The sequence below is a fragment of the Muscardinus avellanarius genome, assembly GCF_963383645.1.
Source record: "Muscardinus avellanarius genome assembly, chromosome: 2".
In the NCBI taxonomy this organism is placed as follows: Eukaryota; Metazoa; Chordata; class Mammalia; order Rodentia; family Gliridae; genus Muscardinus; species Muscardinus avellanarius.
In genome coordinates, this window is record NC_137787.1 from 139,587,517 (window position 1) to 139,614,070 (window position 26,554).

Here is a 26,554-nt window from a genome sequence, read left to right on the forward strand (position 1 = left end):
AAGGGTATAGCAAAATGAAATTGTAACTTTTTATGAAGAAACGCATATATGAAAGAGCATTCTTGAGGTCTGCTAATTTACTTAAGGGGATTAGAAACTCTCCCAATACTGAAGACAAACCCTGTCAAGAAAAAGAAGTGTTTAATGTAACATAGTATTTTCATAATACAGTTCTTTGAGACTTTTTTTTTATCTCTACAAAATACCTTCAAATAAAGGAAGATATAATTTAATAGATGGAATTACTAAAGTAATTACCAACAGTCACATTACCAAATTTTGCAAGAACTACACAATATCCAGAATGTACTATCTGGTCTTAAATGTATTTAGATTCTGAAATTAGTAGAAGGTATTAGATGTCATTTAGAAAGAAGTTCATACTTAAGAATATATGCAAAAAAGATTGTTCTAAATAGTAGCTTTCCTTATCAGAAAGGTCTTGTTTCCATTTCACAGGTTGCTCATGGACTAATAATCCTTCAGACCCTTGGACCTGTAATATGTTATTCAGAATGAACCCTAGGGGGACTTGGAAAGTACCTGTTTGTTACCATTTCCTCTTTTTGTCCTTTATTTCTCTGTCATGTTACACTCTTATCCCAAAACCTAGTCACAAAGTTTGAAACTCATCAAAACTAAAGCTTAATGACCCATTGTCAGGAATTTTCTTTTTTCATTTAAAAAAGCTGTTGTCATGTTAGTTAACATAGTAAAATACTCACTTTAGAATGATTTTTGTCAGCAGTGAAGAGGGACAGTATATCTGGGTTGGGTATATCTTGTTTTTTAGGCCTTTTAAATCACCTTTGGTTGGACAAATATTCTCTGAAAGGTTAATCTTGAGGTTTATGGATTGTTCTTAATGTTCCCTTATGTGTTAATTAACTGATTCATTAGTAGTTCTTATCAGTTAGGTTTGACAGTTGAATACTGAAGGCTGAGATTCATTTCTAATACCTCAATAGCTATCAGTAGCTACTTTGTCTTATGTGATGTAGGCAAGTGCTTCCCAGAAAGAAGAAAAATTCATGAAGACTAAAGTGGATTCTGGAACTGGTTTAGGATTAGCCTTTTTTTTTTTTTAATTCTAATTACTAAGGTAGTTCAGAAAACTCATATCATTGAGATAATGGTGTGTCCTTTCGTAGTTCAAGAATTGTGCATTATTTGAATGCAGTTGAATTCCAAAAACAAAATCTCTTAACTGTCATCAACCTTTATTGGCTATTAGCTTTGGGCAGTGACTTTCCTGTTCAAGTTCTCTTGGTTTCTCGAGGGAGTAGAACCTGTCTTTTTTTTTTTTTTTTTCCATCTTTCTTTTTTTTTTCTTCTTTTTGACATGTATCCTTTCTAAGAGAGGGCTCTCTGCTACCTGAGTGATAAAAGTGACATTTTCATCTAATCACTACGGGGTTGGGATGATCATGTGAAATACTAAGTGGATATATTCTGTTGCTGGAATTTTCTTCCCAGATAATTCCCTAATAGATTATTTTTGAGTAAATGGTTATCTTCATCCTTTTTGTCACAAAAATGTTCCTTTAATTTCTAGCATAAGTTATGGCAGTGTGCAAATGATTCTCAGATAAAATGATGTTGACAGTATTTCCTTAACAATTTGTGTAAAACTTTGCTTAATTTTCATAATTCTAACTTTTGACTTTTTCTCTCCATAAATAAAAGTAATGCCTGATGTTTAGTTAAAGTAGATCCACCTTTGCTTGATTTTATTAGTCTTGTTCCATCCTGTTTCTTTTTTTTTTTTTTTTTTTTGGTGGTACTGGGGTTCCTGGAAGCCCTTCTACCTCCGGGCTACACTCCCAGACCTCTTTTTACATTTTATATTTGGAAACAGGGTCTCCTAAGCCAGCGCGCGCGGCTGGCTTCGAACCTGCGCGATCCTCCTGTCTCTGCCTCCCAAGCGCGGGGATTACAAGCGTGCGCCACCACGCCCGGCTTCATCCTGTTTCTTTTTAATACACTGTTTAGACTTGCCAACAACTCTTTACTGAGAATCTCTTCCTTCTAAGGCTGATAAATAATTGTCAAAGGGGGAGGAGGAACATTAAGAGAAATGTAAAAGACTTTGATCAATGTGGTTGAATCTGAAATGTTGTCTGTCTCTGATGTGCTGAATAAGGCCTTGCCTGTACTTTACTCTGAATTAAGATTGTATTATGGGACTTAAAAGTACTAAGGCAGTATTTGATTTTTGAGAAAGATAAACAAAAATGGCATAAAAATCTAGGTGAATTCACCAGAATACTAGAGTTCCTGACAGTCACTAGACTTTCTGATACACTCTAGTGGCCTGAACAAACTTACGTTTTTGCAATATGACAAGAAATCTAGAGGATAGCTAGGATGGGGAGAAAAAGGGCAAGATTTAGAGTTGCAGTTACAACCCAACAGTAGAGCCCTTTGCCTAGCAGCTAGTGGCTCCTGGGTTTAATCCCCAGCACTGCCAAATAATGATAATTTTGTTTACTTTCATCATTTCTCTTAGTTTTCCCAAAAGGAGAAACATTTTTTAAAAAGGATATGAAATGGTATCTTTCTTCATGCTATAAGATGTAGCATCTGGGAAGCTTCTGAAACACTAGAAACAGCTAGAAGGAATCCTTGTTTTAGGCTGAGCTGAACAAAAGAGCCCTTGTTGATAGATGCTGATAAATATTTAATTATCTGAGTCCTATCTAGAAATACTAATACCTGTGCTGGGTTCTCTCAGGAAAAAGATGAATGGCCGATCTGCTTTAAAAACAGGAATCCGGGACCTTTTCAGTAACAACAGAGCTGTAGGAAAGAGAATGAATAGAAGAATCTCAATGAATTTTTTATTCACTTGAAAACACTATTTAAACTGGATACAAAATCAGTTATATACTTTGATATTTAAAAACATTAAAGCATACTAAAGACATTTCATTTAGTGTTATGATAGGTGAAAATGGGAAAAAGTGAAAAGACACCACTTAGCTAACCTTTTTCTCAGAAGCATGGGATTGATTCCTTACTGAAGGTAATTTTTTGAAATTACCTATCTTTTACTAATGGGCCAATAGTAGAAATCCTGTTCAAAATAGATCTTTTCTCCCGTCATTAAAAAAAAAAAATTTCTTTCTGTTAACATCTCTATAAAAATATCACATCCAAACTTTTTTTTTTTTCCCTCTATATGAGGGATGTAATTCAGGGACATTCTACCTCTGAATTACACCCATAGCCCTATTTTTATTCTTTATTTTGAAACAGGGTCGGTCTCAGTTACAGAGGACCTCGCTTAGTAGCTTGGATTTAAATGGGAAGGTTTAGAATGATGAAGATTAAGCTGGGTACATTGAACAATAGTGGAGATAGGCAAGCAGTGTGCAATGGGCCTTACTGGCTTCCTGCCTTACCTGTGGCTGCCAGTGCTGTGGTGCCTTCCTCTGATACCTCCACCTTGGCCTTGTGGATTGCTTCAGAAACGTAAAAGCCATCCTGACCTAACCTCAGGAAATGATTAAAATATGAATTAGTATTTACTTTTTGTTTCCTGCATTCAGTGTAAGGATTTAAGTACATTTTATTTTTATTTATTTATTTGCGGGTCTGGGGAAGGAACCCAGGGGCATTAACCTCCGAGCTACTGCCCCTGCTTATTTTTTATTCTTTATTTTGAAACCGGGTCTCACTGAGTTGCAGAGGGCCTCACTAAGTAGCTGAGGCTGTCTGCGAACTGCAATCCTCCGGTCTCAGCCTCCCGAATGCTGGGATTACAAGCGTGCACCACCACGCCCGACTTTAAGTACATTTTAAAAGAATGTGTTTAACAATACTTGCAGTAGCCAATGCTACTTACTGTATAGCTAAAATGAGGTTTATAAAATTGGCAAGTTTTAGTATTTTTATGTAACTGAAAGCCGCAGTTTATAACATTTACCTAAGAATTCCCCCATTAATATTCAGACACTGTTCCATGTTTTCTGTAGTTATGCTTTTAAAAATTATTCCTAGTTAATATTAAAAGTCTCTCCTTCACCATTTCTAAAAGTTAAGGACTCATATGTTAAACAGAAGATTCTACAGTCCAGTAATCATTTTTGGCAAGCTTTGTAGATGGTTTCCTTTGAATGCTCTCTTGAACTGCATTTTTATGCAACTTTATTTTGCAGTACTGGAGATGGAACCTTAGGGCTTTTGTGTATGTTGGGCTACTACTCAGCTAAACCCAACCCTAAAAGCTACTTTTAAGTGGTAAAGTTACAAGTTTGTCTTAAGGGCTTTGAGCAGGATAATTCAGTGTATGAAGAGTGTCTAATGTTAATAGCTGCATTCTGTACACCCTTTTTTTTTGGTGGTACTGGGGTTCCTGGAAGTCCTCTTACCTCCGGACTACACTCCCAGACCTATATTTTTATTTGGAAATAGGGTCTCTTAAGCCAGCGAGGCTGGCTTCGAACCTGTGTGATCCTCCTGTCTTTGCCTCCCAAGTGTGGGGATTACAAGTGTGCGTCACCACGCCCAGCATCAGTTGTGCAAATACCTACCTCTTGAGCTAGAATCTTCAAAGAAAATGGAAGGCAATAGCGATAATTGTTCTGTGCACTGTTTCAGAGATAGAAGCTTAGCAAATAACTGAGAAGAATTGGTGGTTTTTCTAACTGAACCATTAACTATTAAATAATTCTCCAAAAATGAAATGGTACATGATGATGTCATCATTAGAACCAGAAGAAACTTTAGAAATTGTTCAGTCTAATTCATTATAGAGGGGCCTACTGGGTGCCCAGACTAACACAGACATACATTTGCTGTGTTTTAGTTTTATATATAAGAGATTTCATAATAAGATTGTTTCATCGTTTAAGACGTTCACTGTACTAAACAGTAATAAAGTCACAGAGAGAGTAAAACCATCTCACAGCTGTCAGTCACTCTTTATCCCAAAAATTATTTTTAATTTTGGCACTGTAACTGTTTGCTCAATGCATAGTAAGGGGCTAGTTACTGACAAGATTTTTTTCTTTTCTCAAAGATCCTGCAAAGGCCAACTGCTAAGTAAGTCAGGTTCTTCACTGGTGCCAAGTTACTTTCCATTGACTTTTCCCTTCCCTGATGCTGAAAAATGATTGTCCTTTAGAGCAAATATAGCCAACTCACAGTATTCTGTGTATACCTTACTTATAAGAGAAAAGAAATGCGGCACATTCTGTATTTGGGGCTGGTTTTCTCATATTACATTAATGTATGTGCATGACTATTGCAAACCAATTTAGTCTAAGAAAAAGTGAAACATATACATCAAAATTATCTTAATACTCAGGCTACAGATCCCTTTCCGTTAGCATGCTGGAGCTGACTAGAATGCAGCAATGAAAGGGGATGTTTGATCTCAGATGACTTAAGAGCCCCCTCTATAATGAATATACTTGTATGGGTGAATCTTCCCAGAGATTGGCTAAGCTATTTCAATGTTTTAAAATTGGAAGTGAAAAATTTCATTCAAGTAGCTTTTCTCCATCACACTACAAGAATGGGATAATTGATGTTTTTGTTTGTGTAGCCATAAGACAAGCTTATCTGAGCTGAACTATTTAAGTGTTTTAAAATTGCAAGTGAGTTTCAATCAAGTAGCTTTTCTTCATCAGACTACAGGAATGAAATGATTGACATTTATGTTGGTGTAGCCATAAGCCAAGACCCATAGCTTGTTGTGCCTCAGTATCAGCATCTCTTAAATTTCATCTCTGGTAAGAGCTGACATTTCAAAAGACTTATAAGTGTGATAAAAATTAGAATTTGGGCATGATCTGTGAATTAGAGGTTTTATTTTGCTCATATTAACCATCTCTCCTTACTTTTATTAAGTAGCTTTGAGATATTATGCAACTAATTAATCAACCTAGAAGTAGTCAAGCATGAAGGGGTTTTCTTGCCCTTCTCAAGTTTTGACAGCTGCTTAGTGCCATTGAAGGTCATACAACCTGTTTTTCCCAAATTTGCTCTTAAAAGTAATTGCTGGTACTATCCCATGAATAAGTGTGAGAGACGTGGATTAAGCCGTCTCATACTTTTGAATAGGGGGCTTCTTAGATGTGAAATGTTTGCAGTGAATATCTACAGAAGGATCACAGTATATAGTAGTATTTAACAAGGAACCCATCTATACTACCCTCTGCTCCTGAATTTACTGGATTCACATTCTGAGAAACATACTTTGAGAAACCATAGCCCACCATAAATCCATTCTCTCCTATGTTGCATTTCAGTACCCAAAGCAAAGGAGTCAGATCTTCCTGATCCTTCCTCTGGCAGACTCAACTCCTCTTCCATAACATCTACTGGTGGTGTCCCTCCTTTTTAGACTTATAACTTGACGACAGAAATGGAGTCTCGGTCACTTTAAATACATCTTTGCCCAACTTGCATAATACTTGTTACATATATGGGTTCGTTAAATATTGGATAAGTTAATAATAGATACCTTTCACACTGCCCATTTGTTCTGTTTCTCCATAATTTTTTTTTCTTAATGTTCTTTCACCTGGTTAAACTTATAAGGGAATGTTGAACCATAAGGGCACAGCACAGAATGGGTCTTTAGTGAGTCTCAGCCAAATGATTGTTTCAGTTCCTCCAACTCTTGTGTTGGTGGATACCATTAGCCTTTTGTGTATGGTTGCTCATATTCTTAAAAGGTTTAGGAATCTTCATAATGTGACATATTAATATGAGACTCATAAAATGCTGATGTTTCTACATTTGATCCTTAGGTTCTTATCATGCAGCATAAACATCATTTTCTGATTCTTTTTTCTTTCCAATTATCGTTATTTACTTTTGCAGTTAGTGGCTTTTTCTTTCTCCTAGAGACAGAGTTATTTAGGAAAGCAAGAAATACACACTCAAGGAAGAGTCGCTCAAGGAAGAGTGTGGGTCTTATTTAGATCTTTTAAAAAGATTTTGTCAGAACTTGCTTCTAGTTTATCTTCCTCATCTTTTGGTCACTTAGTTCTGAGAGATGGAGCATGCGTGTGTGCCTGTGTGTGAATGTCACATAGCACCCAGCCCATGATACAGAGAAACAGCGCAGTGCTAAGACTCTGAGGTGGCTACTGAACTTCGGCTGTGGTTAGTTGCTTTCTCCATTATTGCTCCTTCCTAGCTCAGTCTTCATACCTTTCTGTGCAGCTCTGGCCAGAGAGCTAGTGTGGCATATGTTAACTTATGTACTCTGAGTGGTTTGCTCATTTAAATCATAGTCATTGAGAGCTTGTACTTCATACTGAGCAGGGATTGAAAATAATTACTCAGTGTTTCTTTAGAGTTTTGACTTTTCGTACAAGAAGTATTTCCTAGTCTAGGGGACATGGTTCTGTATGGAAGCCTACTGATCCTGAAGAAAGGGCTCAAGAAGACTCTACTTTGTCCCTTTAGTGTAAGACAAGAATTACTCTTAAAAGCTTCATAACAGCTAGTGTTAAGGATGTTGGGGGGGGGGCTATATCCTGGGCTTAGTTGACCTTTGAAATGAGACTGAGTTCTTTGAACAACAAAAAAAGGGTTTGATACCAACAGGAAGAGACAAGTGACTTTTAGATAGGGAAAAACCTAAGAAAAATGATCCTGGGCTTTGCAACCAAATGTAAGAGGAAGGCTGAATGTTTCCTGTGATTGTTGGGCTTTCATCAATAGCACAAAACTGGTGACCTCTTGTTAATTGAAGGAAAGAAGAGTAGCATTCTCTATTCACACCCTCTATGGTAAACCCTTTGGGATGCTATGCTGTATGTTAAATCATTTCATTTCCACAAGTAAGGTGGGTGCTGGCCATCCCTAATTCAGAAAACTGTTTATTGGAGAGATTCAGTGGCCCTGTCTCAAGAATAAAGCCAGAAGCCCATTTCAGCACAGCTGTGACTAATCTCTCCATTGTGTTTAAAGAAGGGCACTGGAAAGCAATACATTAATTGACAAACTTTCTACTAAGGGTTAACATTTTAGCCATTGCCAACCTTAATGTATTTGTTCCAATGACTCAACTCCACCTTTATAGCAGGAAAGTAGCCATAGATTATTTGTAAATGTATGAATGGTTCATAGTACTTTATGATGGTCCATTGTTTGCTGATTCTTGTTCTAGAGGAACAAAACTCTATGGGAAAAGGTTATAAGGCTGGTTCGTCTTGTCAAGCTTCACATTTGACATGTGGAAACTGCTGGATAATTATTAAGTGAGCCAGAACCCATGAGCCTATATTTCTGTTGATTTGAACAATTATAAGTAGACTTGAACTGCATTTTTTTTAAAGTGAGATGTCCAAACAGGGATTTTTAAGACTATGTGCTGAACTTATGAACCTTCGACATCTTTTCCAATAGAGGGACTGCAAGATAGTTCTGTTAAGATCAGTCCCATTTGAGGATGTAGGATTGGTGGTATTTTAAGATATTCTAGGACAAGAGGGGAGAAAGAGTTATGAAAGAACAAGCAGCAAGCCATAGTGATCAACTGAATATAGTGGTGTGGAAGCAAAGATAAATGGAATGACCATTTTGAGGGAGAGGGGACATACTGGGGATTGAGCCCAGGACCAAAATTTTTTAACTTGGATGATGAAAAGAAGAATAGAACTGCTATCAGCAACAGGGATGACATAGCTGAGCTGTGGAGACTCAAGAGAGAGTAGCTGGGTTTGGCACATTATTAAAGGTAGAATGCACCTAATTCAGCCCTTGCTCTTCCCTTATCCTTCATTCATTTAGTGGAGTATTTTTCCTTTCCCTATAGTATCAGATTATGCCCATGCCGCTAAGGAAAGCAATATTGTCTTGGAAACTGTGGCCAAACCTGACTGTTGCTCTGCCTCTTGCCTTGTATGTTTAGACAGTAAATACAGAGATGGTGATTTTTTCTTAAAGTGCTGAAAATTAAACTCAGGGCCTAGGGCTTGCTAGGTGAGTGTTCTACCACAGCACAGAGATATGCATCCAGACCCAAGATGGCAGACTTTTAACACTCTAGAAGTAGACCCTCCTGTTTTTTGTTTCTTTGCTTTTTAATAAAACACTGGGTCTGTTTGGTCACATCTCAAGACCAAGCCATGTCCATCTTACAGATCAGACTCCCATTATTTTTGTGATGGCTTAAGAAGGAAGACTATAAACAAAGCTTTAGGAAGCTTTTCTGTGTTAGGATAATCTAACATTCAAAAGAATTATTTTAAGTTCATCAAGAGGAAATTCAAGGCCAATAAGAATGCCTGTTACACAGTATCATTTCCACCCATGATTTGCTATTCAGAGTAGAAACAAACCTACAGCCTTTGAGTTGGCAAATAGTTTAGCCAGTGGTCTGCTGAGAAGATTCTGGAATAGAGGTTCCACTCCCTTTTTTTATGTTCCACATAAGTTCAGATCACAAGCAAACATAGGCCTTAATGATTGGCAATAGTATGTCAACCCTGGACGAAGAAATGTCATACAGATGCTTGGAAGGGGAACATTTAGGGCAAGGTTACAAGAACACGGGTGATTTGAAGAAAGAAAATTGGGTAAAGGAAGGAAAAGTTCAGGCTTGGCTCCTTAGAAGAGGACTGAGGAGTACAAGAAGTGAGGACAGGGGAGGAGGTAGAAACAGAGGGCACCCGAGGCTGGCATGACAGCTGGAGACCCAAATGAACTCTTGTGGAGCCAGCCCCTGTGCGCCCCTGGTCACAACCACAGAGTGGCGAGCTGCTGTGTCCCGGCTGCCTTGTGAATGTGGTTCCAAAGACCACGCTTGAAGGTCTCAAATGATTTTCTCCTCTACCAAGTCTGACCCAAGTTTAGCTGTTACCAAAAGCAACACATTCTCCTGTGAAGCAAAGCACTTTATTCCTTTGCATAATGTTTGACTCTGTTCAGTGCTGAGGACTCTATGGAAACAATGAGGACCCCTTAATTAAGGCATAACAAAGCGTCCCAAACAGTGCCAAAAAGCTTGGCAGAAGAATTGCCGTTACCTGAAATTCCTTTCAAGTTAGCTTTGAGTGGATCAAAAAGATCTATGACTCCCCAGGAACGGAAAATGCTCTTTAAGTTGAATTGATTCTGGATCCTAAATCTAAAAGAAACAAAAGCAAATCATCACTTTTCATTTAGAATTCCCAGTCAACATACTTTCATACCTACCGCATGAAGTCCAAAGTTGTACGTTGGAAACCGAGTCCCAGCCAGATCTTCCGTTGCTCCTTCCCGTAAGCACTACGTCCCGGCCAGTTCTGATCACTTGTAGCTCTTCCCCCTGCCCGCCTCTGCCCACACTGGTCATTCCTCATTCCTACTTTTCCCTTGATTGCTTTTTAAAGCTTATCCATCCATGTCTTATTTGTTACTCTTCCTCTTCTCTCCAGCTGTTTTGTTCTTAAAGCCTCATTAACATTCCTTCTACTCATATGTATAGAACATTCTGCTTGCTATTGCCATTGTAAACTACCTGAGAAGAGAGGCTATCCAGTTATTTTTGCTTCTTAGTATTTATTGATATTTAATTAATCGTGCTAGGCAGTAAACGCTTTATATGGATGATCTCATTTAATCTTCACACAACTATGTTATTATCTTCATGTAACAGATGGAAAAATTGAGGCTTAAAGAGTGTATGAAACCTGCCTGAGGAGTACATTGGGGATCCCAAATCAGCAAGACTGAGTGAGTCCAGTCTCTGATCATCTGCACTTTGCCTCTTCTTGTTCTAGGTGGAATCTCACACATAGGTGCAGAAAAGTTGTTGGCAGATTGCTAATTACCACGTTTATATTGGGTAAGACATATTTTCATGTTTGCTGTGTGCAGTGTGCACCTTTCACACACAGCAGTGAAGGAACATGACCATGGTTTTCCTAGTAAGCCCATGGGAACAAAAAACATCAGTGCACCTACTTTACAGTATTTTTCTCAAGGGCAAGACATTTAAAAATTTACTGCTGGAGAATCCTTTAAGTCTGTCGATACTACTTTTCTTTGAATATAAAAAAGTTTGAAGTGGAATTTAAATGGTCAGTTTCCATAAACCAGGTAGAATTTACCGGAGAGTAAAAATCCTGGACAGGACTATTTAACATCAAAGGTTTTCATTGCTATACAAGACAATGTAACTAATACTTTAAGAAAAAGTATCAGACTTTCTCATAAAAGCATCTTTTGGGCTTTCACAATATTTTCCCAAAAGAGATATGTGTTTTCTCCAAAGTATGCTGACATCATTCAAAAAAATGTTGAGATGACCTTTTCTGCAATTTTCTTAAGTTCTGAAAATATTCTTTTTAAAACTAAATGGTAAAACATAGTGAATAAGAGCATGAACTTCAGAATCCATTGCCTGGGTTTGGGTCCTAGTTCAACTTCTTACTAGCTGAGGAATTAGTTATTTTGCCTCTGGGCCAAGTTAATCTCTCTTTCTCTCCCTCTTCTACCTCTGAGAAATGCGAGAAATGCCCTAAACCTTTTTATGTTTTTTATCTTGAAACAGGGCTTCTCTCGATTGCTGAATCTTTATCTTTCTATTGCTGAGGCTAGTCTTGAACCTGTGATTCTCCTGTCTTAGCCTCCCAAGTACTGGGCTTACAGGCCGGTGCCACCATGCCTGGCTACTTTGCCTCAATATTCTTTTTGTGAAATGAGCATAATAGTAGTGCTTGTTTGTAAGGTTATGAAGATGCGATGAGGTAATCCTTATAAAATGTCTGAACAATGCCCAGCACAGCATGTGCACTTATTGTTACCAGTGTGGTTTTATTGCTATTTCTAAGATATTGAGAAGAGAATTAGGGTTTGTTTGAAACCAAGAATGGTGATTATGGTGGGTGATAAAACTGAATAGTGTCACTTTTAGTAAACTAAAAAGAGCAGTAAAAATGAGGTACAACTATAAAAGATTAGAGTGATTTTCTTGGATGGCCATGAAAGTAGATTAAGAAGAAATACTATAACTAATGCTTGGATAAGAGAAAAACACAGAAAATACCCTTTACCAAAACTAGACAAAGAATATCACAAAAAAATCTATAGACCAATGTCTCTTATAAAAACAGTTAAAGCTGGGTGTGGTGGTGCACACTTGTAATCCCAGCATTCAGGAGGCTGAGACCGGAGGATCGTGGTTCGCGGATAGCCTCAGCACATAGTGAGGCCCTCTGCAACTTAGTGAGACTCTGTTTCAAAATAAAGATTAAAAAATAGGGCAGGGAGTGTAGCTTAGAGGTCAAATGCCCCTGGGTTCCATCCCCAAGCCCCCCACACAAAAAAAGTTACAAAATCATGAACAAAATACTAGCAAACTGAATCTATAAATCCCACCACAAACAAATGGGATCTATACCATAAATGTGGCATATGTTCAACACATGAAAATTAACTAAGATAACACTCTATGGTGATAGAATAAAGGGAAGAAATCACAGGGCCATCTCAAGAGATGCAGAAAAAAAACTTGACAAAATCCAACACCTTTTAATTATTAAAAACAAATACTAAGTATCAACCAATTTGGGATATAAAGAAGGACATCTATAAAAAAAAAAACCCACTCTTAGCTTCATACTTTATAATGAAAAACTGAACTCTTTCCCATAAGATCAGGAACAAGAAAAGGATGTCCACATTCACTGCTTCTATTTCAGATTGTACCAGGGTAGGCAGAACAATGAAAAAGAGGAATAGAAGGCATCTGGATTAGTAAGGAAGAAGTAAATCTGTCTCTATTCACAGATCATTTATAAATAGAAAATCTCAAAGAATTCACTAAAAAATCAATTAGAGCTAATAAATTATTTTGTCAAAATATAAAAATCAATCGTGTTTCTAGACACAGACAATAAATAATGTGAAAATGAACTTGAAAAATAATTGTGTTTATCATAGTATCAGAAGGAATAAAATACTAGAGATAACTTTAACTGTAGAAGTGTAAGACTGGTACACTGAAAACTATAAAGCCTTGTTGTAAGAAACAAAAACCTAAATGAAAGACATCCTAAGTTCCTGGTTTGAGACACTCATGTTATCAGAAAACAATACAGCTAAATCGGTCTATAGATTAATCGCAATCTTGTTTAAATTTTACTTGTCTTTTTGGCCGAAATCTATATCATGGTCTTAAAATTCATATGGAAATTTTAGGGGCCAAGAACAGCTAAACCATCTTGAAAAAAGAAGAACAAAGTTGAAGGACCCGCACTTCCTGATGTCTAAGCTTTCTACAAAGCTAAGGTAATTACAAAAGAACAGACATTGTCCGTAGAATAAACCTAAGATTCCAGGAGTAAAATAATACATCTGTCAATTGATCCTGACAATGGTGCCAAGAAAGAATAGTCTTTTAAACAAATGATTTGGGGAAAAATGAATAGCTACATGCAAAGGAATGAATTTGGACTTCTACCTCATACCATATACAATTGACCCATGAACAACATGGATTTGACTGCAGAGGTCCATATATATATATATATAATTTGGTTTACAGCAATTTGACAAAAAAAACAGAAAACTTTTAGCCTAGAAATATAAAAAATAAGAAAAAGGTATGTCATGAGTGCATAAAATATATGTGGATAATAGTCCATTTTAACATTTACTATCATAAAATAGGCACAAACTATTATAGAAAGTTAAAATTTATGCACACAGAAAAAACTTATACACACACTTCTGTGTGCATTACAAACCACTGTGCATGTCCATTTGCAGTAAAGAGCAACATAAACAAATGTAAAGATGGATTATAAGCCACAACTGTATAGAACTAACGTGGCCCATACCCCACTGCTGTGATACTTCTGTACCCACCTCCCATTGCTATTGTGAAGATCTGCTTAAATGAAGCTAATTATCCCTCCAGGAGCAGTTCATCTCTCCAGCACCTTGTGTGTCACAGTGAAGAGTGATCACTAGCATATTTTCCACCATAAATAATGCATATAACATAAAATATGTGTGATTGACTCTATGTTATTAGCAAGTCTTCTGGTCAACAGCAGAATATTAACCACTAAGTTTTTAGGGAGTCAAAATTATATGCATATTTTCCACTGCCTGAGGGTCAGTTACCCCAACCTCCACATCATTCAAGGGCCAACTGCACAATAGTCGATTCAAAACACGTTGAAAACCTAGATCTAAGAGGCAAACCTATAAAGCTCTTAGAAAAAAACATAAGCATAAATCTCTGTGACTTTGGCTAGACAATGGCTTTTTAAATATGACATCAGAAGCACAAGAAAGAAAAAAAGAAAGGTATGAATTTAGCCTTGCCAAAATTAACTTTTATGGTTTAAAAAACACCATCAAGAAAGTGAAAAGAGCCTACAGAATGGAAGGTAATAAAAATCATATATCTGATAAGAGCCTAGTTATCCAGAATAAATTATAAAGAACTATAAACAACAAAAAGACAATATAAAAATGGACAAAGAATCTGGATAGGTATTTTTTCAAATAAAGATAATATAAACCACCAACAAGCAACTGAAAAGACGCTTTACATCATTAATCATTAGGGAAGCAGAAGTGAAAGCCACAATGAGATACTACTTCATATCAACTAAGGTGGCTATAAGAAAAAGGTGGATAATGACCAATGTTGACAAAAGGGTGAAGAAACTGAAACCTGCTCACACAGCTTACAGGAATGTGGAATAGTGTAACCCCTGGAAAGACATTCTGGCAATTCCTCAAAATGTAAAACGTGGAGTTACTATATGAACCAGTAGTTCCATTTCTAGACGTATGTCCAAGACACTTGAAAATAAGTACCCAAACAAAATACATGCATATGATGCATACCTATGTTCACAGCAGCACAATTCATAATAGCCAAAATATGGAACCAACCCAGGTCTCCATCAACAGATGAATGGATAGCAAAACTATGGGAAATACACACGATGGAATTCTACTCAGCCATAAAGAAGAACAAAATCATATCATTTGCAAGAAGATGGCAAGTCCTGGAAAGCATTATGTTAAGTGAGATCAGCCAAGCACAGAAGGAGAAGGTACATATGTTTCCTCTAATATGCCCAAACTAGGGAATGTAGAGGATACCAGTGGGTGTCCAGATAATGGAGGGAAATACCATCAAAGTTTGAATGGAAAGATAGGAGAGGAGGAAGGCTGAACTTGATTAATGAGGGTCTACATCTGAATATGTGTAAAAGTATGAATATGGCATGGTTACCCTGGACAATCATTGGTGGGAGGGGGGAAGGGAAAACAGGGTGGGGGGGAGAGGGAACCAAGTATAGTTTAAATGTATACCATTTATATTCAATAAAAAATTTGTATTAAAAATAAACTAAATACAATTTGATTTCTTAAAAAAACATACATATGAAATGCTTATATTAGTCAAAAAGTGGAAATAATCCGAAAAGTGTCTTGGCACTCAAAAATTTATAAATTAATGAATGGCTAAACAAAATGTAGTATCCATGTAATAAAATACCATGTGGCCATAAAAAGAAATGAAACACTAATTCATGCTACAATAAGGATAAGCTTTAAAAAGTTTATGCTAAAGCTGGGCGTGGTAACTCATGCTTGCAATCCCAGCATTTAGGAGGCTGAGACAGGAGGATCCTGGTAGGTAGACAGCCTCAGCTACTTAGTGAGGCCCTTTGCAACTCAGTGAGACCCTGTTTCAAAATAAAATAAAAAATAGGGCTGAGGTGTAGCTTGGAAGTAGAATGCCCCTGGGTTCCATCCCCAGTATTGAAAAAAAGAAAAGTTTATGCTAAGTGAAAGCCATATATGAAAGACAAGACTATCATTATATAATTTAATTCATGTGAAATGTCCAGAAGAGGCAAACCTATAGAGATTAGTAGTTGCTAGGGGCTGGTAGGGAGGGAATGAGGATGGATTTTTCTGTATGAGGTAGGAGTATAGGAGTTTATTTTTCTTGTTCTCTTCTTTGGTATTAGGAATTGAACCTAGGGGCCTTCTGACATCAAGCTACATTTCCAGTCTTTTTTATTTTGAAATGGTCTTGCTAAATTGCTGGTGCTGGCCTCAAACCTGTGATCTTCCTGTCTTGGCCTCCCAAGTACTGAGACTACAGGTATGCACCATCACACTTGGCTTGAGTGAATGTCCTTAGGGAACTAGGGTAAATTCTTGCCTCAGATCTGACTTTGTCTCTACCACAGTCCAAGGTATCTATCTAAATCTAGGCCTAAAACATTTTTTACTTATTTTTGGTTTATTCTCTAAAAGGTTTAAAGCTAGATCTCTCTCTCTCTCTTTTTAAAAATAAGTTAGTTTTCCTTGTGAAGTGGCCTCACTTTTGCCAAACCTTCTATCCAGGAGGCTTGGTAGCCTCAGGGAGCTGTAACAAGCTGTATTAGAATGAGGTCAAGTGTTAGCTGATTGCTGGTTCACTGAGATTCCTCCCTTCCCTCCCTCCCCTCTCCTCTTTCCCACACTCTAGTGTTTTTTTTTTGTTTTTGTTTTTTTTAGCATCATTGCTGGAGAGGTCTAGACTTCCAAAGGCCGAATCAGAAGACAGTGGAGTGTTCTCCAAGGAGCTGGGCATTTTGGTGGCTTGCAAAGTCATGGAACTGTCCTGGGGATTCAGTGGGTCAGGAATTTGCTCCATCCCGGACACCTAACAGTGCCAAGCTCTTGGAGGAGACAGTGGAGAGTTCTTAATGGAGCTGGGCATTTCCCTGGGGGTTCCTCTTTACATCAGCTGCTCCAGGATGAAACAGCTATTTGTCTCCTAAATTCGAAATGATTATGGCAAATCCCTGCAGCAAACTACATTTTCTGTCTACGTTTGATGGTGAGAGTTTCTTTTCCTCCCTTTGCTGAGCTTCTCTAAGATATAAAAGATCAGGTTTGCTTCTGCTGTGTGCCACAGAGAACTGTTTAAATACCCAGGCTTGGGCTTAGGTTTGGGAGTCTGAATATTTGGTTTTGAAAGATGGACTTTATCTGAGATCGAGTTCAGTTCTGCCCTGGACTCTGCCCAATCCCACTTTAGCCCTTGGCCCTGACTCCCTGGGTCTGTCCTTTGTATGTTTTTGTTCCAGCACATGGACTTATTTTTAACTACTTCAGGGAGCATTGCCAAGGCCTCCACCCTGTCCTGCGAGAGCCCTGGCTGTGGAGGGAGGACAAGGTGGCCAGTGGACAGGGCATAAGGAATCCACACGCTGTAGAGGAGTTTGTCTGCTGGTCTACAAATTTATTACAAATTCACTCTGATTTTCATTGCACCAGGGAAGCTCTTCACTTAAGTCCTAGGCAGAATACCTTTATAAAGTAATGAGTTTTACTAATGTTGTGTTTTGGAAAAGTAAAATCTTCTCCCATCATTTAACTTTTGGAAATGTTTATATGTGCCTATTGAATCATTCTTTAAGGAGGGGGAGTCCCTGTCTCTAGAACAAATGAGGACTTTTAGCACAGAGACTTTAAGTCTTAAGTTTCTATGTCTTAATTTGGCTTCTGATCAGAATTCTATCTGTATTTGCTTAACTACATAAACCATCTTGTCTTCTTTGGTTTTGAAATAATGATCGTTGTATTTAAGAGTTGGGCACATTCATACAAGGGAACCCCACTGGGCTTCCTCCCTGTCCTGACAGTGGTGGTGGCTTGAAGCTGGAGCAGGGTCCCGGGAGCTCGAGTCTGCCCAGAGGCCAGAGTACCTACCCTTGGGGAGACCCCAGGAGCTGAGTTCATTTCAGTCCATGCCTTGAGCTAAGGTACCTTGTTTGTTGGCCTAAGTGCTAGGAATGGATCAGACAAGCCAGCCCCATGGAGAAGGACAGATGCTGCACTCAGACCTCGTGGCTCCGAATCCAGGCCCTATGACTTCTGACTGCAGAGTGCCTTGTAGGGGGCCACAGCCACTTACCTGGGGAGAAACACATCCATCCTGGCTCTTCTCAGCCTGGTGGCCCACAGGTGGATGACTCTGGCTGTGAGATGTGGCTCAAGGAGGCTCAGGGGGGTTCCTTTGTCACGGGGCAACACCAGGAACAGGCTTGCCACATTTTCCAGGTAAGGCAGCTCCAGCACCTGCACCTGATGGCCTGCAGAGTCCTGGAACTGGCCTGGGGAGTCAGTGGGTCAGGAATGAGCTCTGTCTTAGAAGCCAGAGAGACCCAGCAGTGTGAGATCCTGGGAGGAGGCAGGCTTACAGGACTGGAAGAGGTAAAGCAGAGTATGCACCTCCCCCTCACGAAGCAGTATGAGGCCATGGACTGTTGGCTCACCTTGTCTCTTTACTGATCCTAAGGCCAAGTCTCTTAAACATCCTCATGGGGCCTGTGTCAGGGGGCCTCCAGTGGCTGGGCATAGTGAGGATCATGTTACAGTGTAAAACCAAATATCCTGTCTCAATTGGGCAGACCCTGGTCTATGGAGATCCAAGCCTCATGTGCCAGATCTCCCTTTTTAAAAATTTATTTATTTATTTATTTAATTTTTGTGGGGCTGGGGATGGAACCTAGGGGCATTTGACCTCCAAGCTACATCTCCTGCCCTATTTTTTTAATTCTTTATTTTGAAATAGGGTCTCACTAAGTTGTGGAGGGCCTCACTAAGTAGCTGAGGCTGTCTGCAGACTGCGATCCTCCGGTCTCAGCCTCCCAAATGCTGGGATTACAAGTGTGTGTCACCATGCCTGGCTCAGATCTCTCTATTTTAAAATAAAAGCTCTAAGCTGGGCATGGTGATGCATGCCTGTAATCCCAGTATTTAAGGAGGGGAAGTCCCTATCTCTAGAACAAATGAGAGCTTGGGAGGCTGAGACAGGTGGATCACAGGTTCAAGGACAGATTCAGCAATTTAGTGAGGACTTCCACAACTTCGTGAGACCCTGTTTCAAAACAAAAAATAAAAAGGGCTGGGAGTGTATGTAGAATTCCCCTGGCTTCAATCCCCGATACCACCAAAAGGATAAAAAAATAAAAATAAAAACTCTAAATCCAGATTTCTTAGGAGATTTTGCAACTTTTCAAACACTATACAGACCCAACAAAACATGAGTCCACACTTGATTTGTCCTGGAGACTGATCAATTAATTATAAACCTGCCACCCAAACAAACAGGTCTCCAAAGGACAGCTGGAAGCTCATGGGCAATGAAAACTGCTGGCCAAGGACAATTCAGGCTGCTGGGCAAAGCATGACCTTAGAAGGGTGTGATGGGAAAGGTGGCAGCAGCTACAGGTGACCAGTGACAGGGAGACCCGCCAAGAGTTGCTATTGAAGATCCAGGCAGGGGCTGGTGAGGGGAAGGAGATGGCAGTGCAGGGGCGAGGGAAGCCGTGGGGTTCCTCTCCTTGGAGATGGTGAGGCCAAGGCCCTGCTGCGTGCCAGGAGGTAGCAGAGTTGGCTGCCCATGGAGGCGGAATCTTAGGCAAAGATGGGGATATAGTTCCTACCACTTATCTCACCCACGTCATAGAGACTCGCTCTACGATCATTCTGCACCAGCCACGTGCACTGCGCAGTGTGTCCTGGTAAGAGCAGAGCCATGAGGAGCCTGCCCGCCATCACTTGACCCACGGTCAAAGTAACCAGTGTGGTCACGGCAGCAACAATACAAGGCCCAGAGCAAGAACAATAATGAATTGCCCTTGTACACATATCCAATAGACACCTTTCAGTTTTCAGCTTACTTGACCTCCACGAATAATTATTGGTTGAATAAACAAATAGCTCATTTCCTCAGCCCTCACTATGGACCCGCGTGGAATCAAAGCAGGACGACTAAACTAGCTTTCTAAGTGCCAGAGTTCCCAAAATGCTGACTGAAGTCTCTCTGCCTCTTAAGAACATAATGAGCCCCGTGCTTCAGGGGCTGAGCCCCAGGAGAGCTGAGAGGCTGGTGGTGGGAGGACGGGTGTGGAGAGGGGTGGGTGAGGCTGCTGGAGGCCATGGCAGAGTGTCGTGCTGAGACAGGGACTGTCGGATGTGCATGGGAACCCCGTGAGGCGGGCGGGCAGGCGCACAGGAGTGACTGATTTCAGGACCAGTGGGACCTTCAGTCTGGGGGCCTTTAAAGAGCTTTTTATGCTCAATCCTCATTTTTGCTCAGCACCCACTATGCCAGGGTACCCCAAGTGAGGCAGTCTGATCCAAACATTGTGTGTGTGTGTGTGTGTGTGTGTGTGTGTGTGTGTGTGTGTGTGTGTTTATTAGGGATTGAACCCAGGGGTATTCTACCTCTGAGCTACAATCCTATCCCTGTTTTTATAAATTTTTTTTGAAACAGTGTCTCACTAAGTTGTAGAGGGCCTCACTAAGTAGCGGAGGCTGGCTGAGAATCTGCAATCCTCCTGTCCCAGCCTCCCAAGAACTGGGATTTCAGACGTGCACCATCACACCTGGCTTGGTCAAAACATTTTTGGTTTGATACTAACTCCCTTCTAACTAAGTGCAGGGGACAAGGTGGCCATGAGACTGGGTTCTCTCCACCTCTGCAGCCTCATGTCTCCTCCATGGGCTCCTCCCTGAGTCTCTCGTCACGCTGGGCCTTGCTTTGCCCAAACACATGGCCCAGAGGAGGGAACTGCATGGAAACACATCCTATGCCCTGGAAGAGCAGAGGCCAGGCCTCCCCTCTGTGGCCACCTCAGACCGCCCAGGGGAACGGGCTCACCATAGTTGACCTCGGCCATTTGGTGCATCATGGGGACCTGGAGGGTGAAGCCTTGGGCACAGGTGAAAGGCAGCAACTGCGAGTCGGTGGAGGAGAACCTCCTCTGCCAAGTGCTCTGGAAAGTCACGGTGCTCAGGAGCGCCAGCTGAGCAGACGTCGCGCTGACCTGCTCCCACGCGGGGCCGCCCAGGCCCTCACCTGCGGTGGGTGGAGGAATGCGATATGATTTAACTCAACACAGTGTGTCTGTGGATGAGGAGTACAGAGTCAAAGTGCAAAGCCAAGGTCTTTTATGATAATTTTATTTTTTTTATTTTTATTTTTTTTTGGTGGTACTAGGGGTGGAACCCAGAGGCTTTCTACCTCTGGGCTATACTCCCAGACCTTTTTTAAAAATATATATATTTTATTTGGAAACAGGGTCCCGCTAAGTTGCCGAAAGCCTCACTAAGTAGCCAAGGCTGGCTTCGAACCCATGCGATCCTCCTGTCTCAGCCTCCCAAGCGCGGGGATTACAAGCATGCGCCACCTCGCCCAGCAATAATGTGGTATTTTTGTATCTTCTCTCTCTCCCCTCTCTCTCTCTCTCTCTCTCTCTCTCTCTCTCTCTCTCTCTCTCTCTCTTCTCTCTTTCTCTCTCTCTCTCCTCTCTCTTTCTTTCTCTCTCTCTCTCTTTCTCTTTCTCTCTCTTTCTCTCTCTCTCTTTCTCTCTTTCTCTTTCTTTCTCTCTCTCTCTTTCTCTTTCTCTCTCTCTCTTTCTCTTTCTCTTTCTCTCTCTTTCTCTCCCTCTCTCTTTCTTTCTCTCTCTCTCTCTCTCTCTCTCTCTCTCTCTCTCTCTCTCTTTCTCTCTCTCTCTCTCTCTTTCTCCCTCTCTCTTTCTCTCTCTCATGTTCACAGTTAGGTTATTTATAAATCTTTCTTCAGTAAAATGGAGACAAGCCGGGCGTGGTGGTGAAACGCTTGTAATCCCTGCGCTTGGGAGGCGGAGACAGCAGGAGGATCGCTCAGGTTCGAAGCCAGCCGTGCTGGCTTAAGAGACCCTGTTTCCAAAATAAAAAGTATAAAAATAAGTCTGGGAGTGTAGCCCGGAGGTAGAAGGGCTTCCAGGAACCCCAGTACCACAAAAAAATAAAATAAAAAAATAAAATGGAGATAAACACCTTATTTGCATATAACTTTTTCTTCTTTTCTTCTGAATTATTTTCTTACCTTAAATTCCCAAGAACCACTATTTTGGCCCCTGCTACATTTTGCTCTGGTGGGGTTAATTATAGATGAGAGCGGAGCTCAGTGGGAACTCCCCTGGGGGACAGTGGCATGGGATGACAGCCTACAGGGTGTGCCCAGAGGTGGGAGGGTCTGGGGAGCACTTCTCCGTGACCTTCTTGTCATGGAGGGGGTAATGTTCGTTTACCTGTGGTCCAGCTAGAGGTCCCTCCGCTGGCCTGAATGATGGCGCTGTCAGGCTCACTGAGGGCAGCTGGCCTCAGGCTGCTGTTGGCCCACCGGGAGACCTGCTCCACAAAGCAGGGGGACAGTGGTGTTCCCGCTTGCACCAAAAGGGTACAGGCCAGCTCCATCTCAGCACCTTGGCTGGAGTTGCGGAGTGCGGCATAAACAGCGTACAAGAACTCTCTTACCCTTGGGTCTGTGAGGAAGGAGTTGGGTAAATCGATAATGGTGAGTTAGCACAATCCCATCTGCACATGGCATTGAAACAGTACCCCAGCAATGCCTTCTGCTTTCACGAGGTGCATCCCACAGACAGTGGATTCAGAAGAGTCACAGCTAACACGGCTCGGGAATCAGCCTGGCACCACATATTCAAAATTAGGAAGAAGCTATGTTAGATCTGAAAGAAATCCAGCTACACTGAAGTCTTCCAGTTTCCTATAAGTGAAAGAAGCTGCTCCTTCCTAACTTCCTGAATCAGGAATATTGATGAGTGCTGTCATGGAGATTCTAAAGCTGGGAAAATGGAGGTCCAAGAGTGCTGGGTGATGGGCTTTTAAATATTTACAAAGTCCAGAGACTTATGTGCAATGTCACAGGGAACAGTGACGGGCAGTGGTCAGGATGTTGTGTTGTCGATACCCCTTGTCTGGGGCCTCCTGTGCATGCTCACGGCGGCACATGTGCTGCGTCATGAGCATAGATAGAAGGCCTCAGATCAGGGTGCCATTTGGATGCAGCCTCTTTTAACGTGAGAAATAGAGAAGATAAGAACTCCTTCACTCTGTATCTCCCTATGATCAGGAGACACCCTGTGTTATTAAGGTCAGCAAGGACCTGCAAGAGCAATGAAGAACCAAGCATTAGAGAGTGGCTGGCTTCCGCCTTCTTGGCAGGCAGTTAGACTTCTATTTATTTGTTATTTACACAGGAGATTGCTTCCATTCCTCCATAACCAACAGTGGATTTTGTTTTCATGCTATTATTTGCAAGCTGTAGGTTCGACTCCCCTAGATATCCTGTAACTGGAACAAGGCCGTGGGCTTACCAATGAGTCTTGACACAGTCGGTGACCCAAGCTTCTTGGCCCATGCAAGCTGGGCGTGCCCAGGACTGAAGCCTTGTGCTTGTGGGTGGCCTGTATGACACCTCCATCCTGTCCTCTGTGGCTCTCAGAAACAGCCCTATAACTGTTCACAAAATCCCTCTGCAATACACACTATAAGAAGCATCTTTCTAATATTGATATTTTAATTGCCAGAAAACTAAAAGAGGGTTTAGATTGCTCTTCAATGAGTTGTGTCGGGCTGATAGGATGATAAAGACAACTCTGGTGAGAAACAGGCCTAGGTGCTTATATACTACTTATGAAACTGTTCTATAGCTTAGAGTGCGGCCGAGGAACCATGGAAAGAACAGAGGATCTGGAGTCAGAAAATATGGGAGTCGAATCCTGGTTCTGTCACTTACCCATTGGGTGAGCCAAGTTTTACCAAGTCATTCACCTCTTGTCTTATTTGTAAAATAGAGGCCTAGCAATTGTGTATGATTTCTGTAAGGACTGAATGACGTAAGGATTATAAAAGTAAACTCCACATGTATCGTGAAATGGAATTCTTTCCCAGGGGTCAGAATTCCCACTACCGTTATCTCTGAGACCTCTGCTCTTAGTACTGTTCTTGTGCTTAATAGAAAGTACTGACTTGGCCTTTATTAATTTATCTGGAAGGAAGTGAAGATCTCTAAAAATTGGGACATTGGGAAACTGTGGGCTTCATGTAATGAAAACAAGTTCCTCTTTGGAGAAATCTCACATTGTGCTTCAAGACTAGCAGATGGGCCCCTGGCAGAGATCCTGGTTGTCACATTAATGCCTGGAAACAGCAAGAAGACAACGTTAATGTGTCCTGCTGCAAGTTTGCATAGACCCTTCTGTTGATTAAATGGCCACAATGCACAAGCCAAGCCCAGAGGTATGCTTTACTGTTGCTTTTACCCCTGTGTTATTGATCTGTATAGACTTAAAAAGCTTGGACAGGGCAGGTGGTGGGCACTGGCACCTTATTTTAAGTAGTATGCACATGGTTTTCTGAGCTATCTTCATGCAAACCAAAGCACAGGGATAGCATATTAACCAGCACTCTGAAAATGAAATATTCTTGTTCATCAGAATTAACTATGGCTCCATAAGATAATAAAGTAGTTTATGACCAAGTTAAATAGGATTACTGTTTCATGGAGTATGGCGAGCGACCGTTCTTGACATTTGGTGTTTCTGTAATGGCTCTATGCAAGCCCTGATCATCATCATATTTGGTTAGCCAGGTACCATGACTGAACATGATGGCAGAGAATTGGTCATATACTTCCCTTCTCTGCAGGATAGTGGCACTTGCATTTCTCTCTCCCCCCCTAATCCTGACTTCTTTGAGACTCTATTTTAAGGCCGAATTGTCTGCCCTTTCTTTCCCATTCCTCTTTACTTTTCACAACCCAGGTCGAATGTCATGTCTTCTGGGGAGCCGTCTGATCTGCCAGTGGAATCAACCATTTCCTCCCCTGTACTAATTTAGGTCACACAAATGCTCTTAGGGTGATGGGTTAGATGTACTTCTATGTGCAGAGCTGCCTGTGTGCAGGGTTTTTCTTCATGCCTGGATGCCACGTCCCTTGCACAGCACTGCCTCACACAGGGGAAGCACCCACCACCGCATGCACTGCATTGTGCTGACTCTAATGTGGCAGAAGAATAACCCTGTGCATATGTGCACCACTGTGATATACTTACTACAAACAATTACGTTCAATCAACTATTGTTAATGGTTAGATAATGTCCCCTGAAAGAGCTCATGTATTGATGTTCAGAGTGATAGAATTAGACCAAGAAGATTGTAATCTCATCAGTGGATAAACCCATCGTGATGGATTTATTGGGTGGTAACCTAGGCAGGTGGGGTGTGGTTGGAGGAGGGGGTCACTGGGGGTATAGCCTAAGGAATTATGCTTATGTCTTGAATCCCCTTGTTCTCTCTTGCTTCACACCTCCATGATGTGAGAGCAGAGCCCTTGCTCTCTCCCTCTTTCTGCCTCCCACTGCCATGCCCTGAGATCTGCAGATGTAACATGGCCTGCCATAGATGGAACCCCTGAAATCTCCAGAAGTGTGATCAATCTTTCTTCCTTTAAGTTGTGGTCGGGCTTTTTGATCACAGCAGTGAGATTCCTGAGACAACTATCTTCAGCACACATTTGTCTGTGGCCAGCATGATTGAGAGGATTGCTTTGGTAGGAACGAGGTATGGCTGGGAAGGAGGAGGCTGTGGCTGGAGAGGGATGGGACACTCAGCTGGTACCTTGTGGCCTGATGTGTCAAGTGCTAATCTCTGCTTGCCAACTCAAGAACCTATCCCATAGGAAGCTCTTGATTAGTTCTTGTGCTTTCTGACAAGTATTAATTTATACAGAGGTCACTCTCATTCTTTTTCAATGACATCCTATTCTGAAAGAGAGAGGAAAAATCTAGTGTGTGAGCATCTGCCTTAGCATGGAGTTGGTTGATGGATACTGAGGCCAGCATTGAGCTGGGACCTCAGCGTAGCCCAGCAAAAGCCAAGGAGACCCTTGTGTTGGTAGAGCTGCTCTGAGATACAGAATTCATAGATATAATCTGGCAGATAAGACACTGGCAAGTAGTAACTTTTAGATTCATGGGCTCTGGAACCAGACAGCTTGGGCTTGAGTCCAACTCTACCCCACACCCTACTGGCTGCATGATCTCCAGCAAGTTGCTTCTACTCTCTGTGCCTATTTGCTCATCTCCAAAAAAAAAAAAAAAAAAAGGCTACACTAAAATCACCAACCTCAGTGGTGTTGTTGTGGAAATTAATTCAATTAATACTTACGAGGTGCTTCCAGTGCTGCCCGGCATCTAGCCAGCCAGGCACGCGAAAGGGTATACAAAATGAATTGAAATATTGCCACAAAAGCCGACATTAGAAGGAGACCTTAAAGATCAAGGGTAACCTCGCTGCAGAGCCCAAATGCCTTTTGTTGTGTTCCTGCCCAGGGGCCATCCTTCTGCATGCATGGCTGGGACATGAGCTCCCCATTTCCCTGTCGCCTGAGCAGCGGCACAGAGAAAACCTGACTTGGGAGTGAGCAGGAGAGGCAGTGTGGGCAATGGGCCTCTTACCATGCACAGTGTACCCCAAGGCGCCTGCCAGCTGACGGCCAGTGTTCCCCTGGGCTCCAAACTGCAAGATCTCCAGGGGGAGGGACACGCCAGCAGGAGAGATGACAAAGTTGGTCCCACTGCTTCCTGCTGCAGCACTCCGGTAGAGGCGAAGTGCAAAATCCGTCTTCAGCAGCAGCAGTCCTTGGCGGAGGTGGCTGCTCCCTCCTCTGGGGAAGCAGTAGGGAAGGAGGAAGAGAGCGACAGGCAAGAGAGGTGGCAT

The 26,554-nt window shown here is 41.3% G+C and overlaps 1 protein-coding gene across 1 annotated transcript; it reads right to left on the reverse strand.

Moving 5' to 3' along the window:
* Nucleotides 1-77: 77 nt before the first annotated feature.
* SERPINE3 (serpin family E member 3) lies at nt 78-26,554 on the reverse strand (the record flags this gene model as incomplete). The annotated part of the gene is made up of 8 exons (XM_080689452.1): nt 78-121; nt 2,716-2,799; nt 3,405-3,491; nt 9,993-10,093; nt 17,894-18,092; nt 20,648-20,845; nt 22,062-22,295; nt 26,293-26,554. The coding sequence occupies 8 exons, from the start codon at nt 26,552-26,554 to the stop codon at nt 78-80; spliced, it is 1,209 nt and encodes a 402-aa protein (XP_080545578.1).